Consider the following 4717-nt stretch of genomic DNA (forward strand, 5'->3'; position numbering starts at 1 on the left):
AAGTTTTAAAATGTGTGTATATTTATGTATATTGACTTTTATTGCCCTTGCAGAGGTTCGGTGGAGAAAAAATAATCAGAAAAATGTATGTCCAAATACATCCCACAAATGATCAAAAACAGTAGGTTCTAGAAACAGATACAGGCTAAAGCTTTAAGGATGTCAGAGCATGCCAGAAATGTTGTAAAGAATTTTAAATGAAAAATACAAGAGGAGTACCATTCTTTTTAAATACCTTCTGTTTCAATTCAGACAAGATGCATCCTAAAACTCGGAATTTTCCAGAATCTAAAATCAAATCCATGTCTAATTGGAAATTATTAATATGTCGATATTGTTTACAAAGTACATTTAATTCAAAGTCTGTCATAACTTCCATATCTTCAAAGATCAGATCAGGGTTAGCCTCACAATGTGTAGGTTCCTCAAAACAAAACAATTTATATTTCATAATGAACATCATTTATAAAATGATCACAACACCAATAAAATCACTCATGCTGATAAAAAATCTAAATAACAGAACATGTTAATGCAACAGATTTAAGAACACCTCACTGCTTAGGCACAATAAAGGGCAAAATTCTTATTATTTCAGAAATAATATATTAAAGTTATAAAGAAATGTGTAAAAATTGGTTCAAAATATTGTTAGTGAGGGTTCTACCTGTATCAATACTGGTGTTACTCCAATTGATAACTATAGAATTGAACGCTATATATGGGCAGAGGATTTCATTATACAATTGTTTTATTTTCTACATGTTTCAGATTCTCTGCTTAATGAAAGCTATTTTAAGAAAGAGAAAGAGGATAGGTGCTGGGAGAACTGAGGCAAAAATAAGAATGGCTACAAGTACATAAAATACAATGAAGAAATAAGTGAAGAAAGTAAAGGAGTACATAATTTTAAGTTTAGATCAGGAACTGACAAATCTTTCCTTACAAATATTTTAGGTTTTACGGGCAAATTATGCATGTTTAAAACTTATTAACTATACCACTGTATTAAGTAAAGCAGTCACATAACACTATGGGACCGGAGGTGATACTGCTAAGCTAAGTCAGTCAGAAGGAACGACAAATACTGAATAATTTCACTTAGATGTGGAATATACAGAAATAGAAAAAGAGTCTAACACCACCAAACCAATAACAAGCCCTAGAAATCTTGACTGTGGAACTGTGCTACAAGATGGGGATAAGGAATGGGGAAAGAAAGTGGGAGGGTCCACAATGAACTGTGGTGGCGCTCCACGAGTGTGCTGGACGGGTATGGGGAAATGCATTCACCTGAGGAGCTGGGCCCTATACAGTGCTGTGATGTGAAGTGACATTACCTCAGTAAATAACTTCTTATTTATATGTAACATATGCATATATATTATATACACATGTTGTATATTCTATATACATCTTACACTATATATAGATTTACATATGTGCATATATTTTTTAAGTGTTCCACTGTGAAAAATAAAAAAGGGAAAGAGAGAACGGGAAGAAAGGATAAGAAAAGAAAGGGAAGAAGGAAGAAGCTTTGGACAACATAGAAACAAAATAAATATGTTTGCTATATTTTTGTTTTTGCTATATTTGAAAAAAAATTATTTGTATGAATGGAAATCGCTATATTCCATTTACTATCTCCTGATATAACCATTCTTTGATTATTATGTATTCCAAATTACTCTGAACCATACTTTACTTTTTTTTTTTTTTTTTTTAAATTTTGCGGTTAAAGGGATAACATACTCATTAGGTTTGGCTTTTAGCTTAACAATTAAATTTAGTCTTTAATAATGTTAATAAAATTCTGTTAGCTTATTAGGAAATACTTACCTTTAGCATAAGCTGAGACATTTCCTTGAGCTTTTCAGGTGTGTAATATTGGCGATGTAATAAAGGATGGTTAGCCATTTTTCTCAATTGCATCATGACATTGCACATTTCTGTGTTTTTTTCTGTGAACAAAAGAGCACACATTAATAACAGTATCAAGCTGATAGTTTGTTGAAATACAGATCAACTTTAAAAGTTAAAAATGTTATCTTCACATTCCAGCTGAGTTTTAAAATAAGAAAATCCCACTATCATATGAGTAAATGAAATACAGGCCCAGTAAAGGACTATTTTTCACATAAAATTGTGAATATCAGATTTATACCCATGTTATTGATAGATTTTTTCAATCTGTTGAAAAGACCCAAATAGAGTTGTTCCTGCTTCTCTGACATTGCACACAGCTCAATTCGATCTTTCTTAGGGGGTAGTTGCTTGAGAACCTGAGAAAAGAAATCAGTTTAATATAATTCAAATAAAGAGAAAAACAATTTTTTAATAATCATAATCAAAGATATGCAGATATGCATTACCTCCTCTTTCACTCTTCGGAGAATAAAAGGCTTTATTATTTGTTTTGCATGAGCTATTCTCTCCTTTTCATATATACTTTGCTCATCAGCTGATTTCTAAGTAAAATTTAAAAATATTCTTTTAGAAATTATTCATTGAAATAAATACAAAACAGTATTGTACAACATGAATATCTCCCTCAACAGAATTAAAGCTAAGTTTCACAGAAACTCAAGTCACTTAGATGGGACTTCAGGTCTGATGCTGGGTTTACAATATACTTCTTAAATCTCCTTATGCATTTTGAGATTTCATGACAAGTAATTATATACTCTGCTTAGGTAATGCATGTGAACTATATATACTATTCTGGCATCCAAAAATCAGGAACAAATAAGTTATTAACTACCTACAAAACTGACATGAATAAAAATATGGGCAAGAGGCAGAAGGAAGAGAGGCAGAACACTTGGATTTATCTTCAGGAATGGTCTCCCAGAAAAAAATTAGTATAAGTGATATAAAAAGGAAGGGATAGTTCGTAGTCAAAACGATTAATTTTGACAAATTGAAGAGGTGGAATTTTATTCTAAGATGTAAGTCAGTCCGTTACATCCTATGATGTGTTAGATCATTTCAAGAATTGTCTATCACTAACATGTTAGTGACATTTCAAAAAGCAGTTAATTTGCAGTGGAAGAATATACTGACGGAAAACACTGTGCACTATTTATGAAACAAGAGAAAGCTGTACTTTTCTTCTAAAGTTAACACTGTAACTTTCAGAAAATGTTACTTTTGCATTCATGCACTTTTATCTCAAAATGTATTTTCTAGTTTAAAATTGTCCTGGATATTCTAGTTTTATCCAGTTCTACAGTTTAACTAAAAAAAATGGCTGCTAATTTACCTTACCAATTTTAATAAAGATGCAATGATCACCATCACGTTACTGTGCTATTAATTTAAAAATTGTCTTTTCTCTTAAAATTAGGGTATTAAAAAACAAAACTTTGGACAACTACAAAAATTTCCAGTTCACTTCCCACTGGCTATAGCTCACCTCATACAAGTATAGGGATATCAACTAACACTAAGAAAAAAAGAAACTAAGAACATGGTCCAGATAAAATACAAAATAACGTATTTGGAAGAAAATGTAAATTTACACTTACTGTTTTAGAAGAAAACATTCTTCGTATTTCACTGGTGCTACTACTAAACATGTGTGGCATAACAAAATTCAACAGTGACATGAGTTCTAACAGATTATTCTGTACGGGAGTGCCTGTGAGCAGCAAACGGTTATTTGCCTGTGAAAGAAGGTAAAATTTAGATTAGGTCACAACTGATTTTTGTAAGCAAGCAAGTTGTGTACCTGTGTCCCCATTAATTTTTTGAATTAAAAAAAGAAGACAAATTTATACTTATAACATTTATTTTATTAACAAGTTGGTGAACTATGGCTCATGAGAAAGATATTCCCAAAGAAAAGAACAAGTGTCAGAGGCTGAACAGCTTATAAAGCATGAAATATTTACTCTCTGGACCCTTAGAGGACAATTTTATTAATGCCTGATATAAATACTGTAGACACATTAAAAGACACAATGTAAAAATTCATGGAAAACTCTTACATTGATTGTCATAAGATGCTGGTAGCGGATAGAGCCCATGTTCTTCAACATATGGCCCTCATCAAAAATGGCATAATTAAGTTTCAGTCTTCGAAACAGACTACGATCATCAGAACTGCTGATTGCACAATTATACCTATCAAGAAAAGAAAAAAAAAAAACCAAAAAAACCTCGAAGTTTGCATATGTTTAAGGTCTAAGAAAATTTTATATTTTCTAAGATTCTTTTCCTTTTTTTTTCTTTGTTAGGATTATTATTATTATTTTTATTTTATAACAGTTTATTTTTACATCATTTTGTACATTTTTTCCATCTCAATTATAATCCCCACGGGTTTCCCATCACCAAGTCACCCATGTGCCATCACCATAATGCGTGCACCTCCTTCCCCACCACCCCGTTTTTGATCCCATTTCCCACTCCACCCCCACAAAATGTCTCTGGTATGTGGCTGTTCATTATTTTTGTTATTTTCTTGCCTGGTCCATTATACTCCTGCTATGAGTGAAACCATCCGGTATTTTTCTTTCCCATTCTGGCTTATCTCACAAAGCATGATCTTTTCCAGCTCCATCCAAATTGCTACAAAAGACATGTGTTTCTCTTTTTTGGTTGCTGAGTAATATTCCATTGTATATATGTACCACTTCTTTTTTATCCAGTCATCTACTTTTGGGCATTTGGGCTGCTTCCATGTTTTTCCAATTGTAAATAAAGCAGCAAT

General features: G+C 31.9%; 1 protein-coding gene across 1 annotated transcript in view; it reads right to left on the minus strand.

Moving 5' to 3' along the window:
• Positions 1-4717, minus strand: part of SMARCAD1 (SWI/SNF-related, matrix-associated actin-dependent regulator of chromatin, subfamily a, containing DEAD/H box 1) — an 84539-nt gene that overhangs the window by 14264 nt on the left and 65558 nt on the right. Inside the window, exons 15-20 of the mRNA XM_012724264.1 lie at positions 3993-4128; positions 3531-3668; positions 2376-2471; positions 2168-2285; positions 1843-1964; positions 236-424 (exon numbers count right to left, since the gene is read on the minus strand). Coding sequence (XP_012579718.1) covers positions 236-424; positions 1843-1964; positions 2168-2285; positions 2376-2471; positions 3531-3668; positions 3993-4128 — 799 coding nt within the window. The remainder of the gene's footprint in view (positions 1-235; positions 425-1842; positions 1965-2167; positions 2286-2375; positions 2472-3530; positions 3669-3992; positions 4129-4717) is intronic.

The sequence above is a fragment of the Condylura cristata genome, unplaced genomic scaffold, assembly GCF_000260355.1.
Source record: "Condylura cristata isolate star-nosed mole 26May11 unplaced genomic scaffold, ConCri1.0 scaffold00012, whole genome shotgun sequence".
Taxonomy (NCBI): Eukaryota; Metazoa; Chordata; class Mammalia; order Eulipotyphla; family Talpidae; genus Condylura; species Condylura cristata.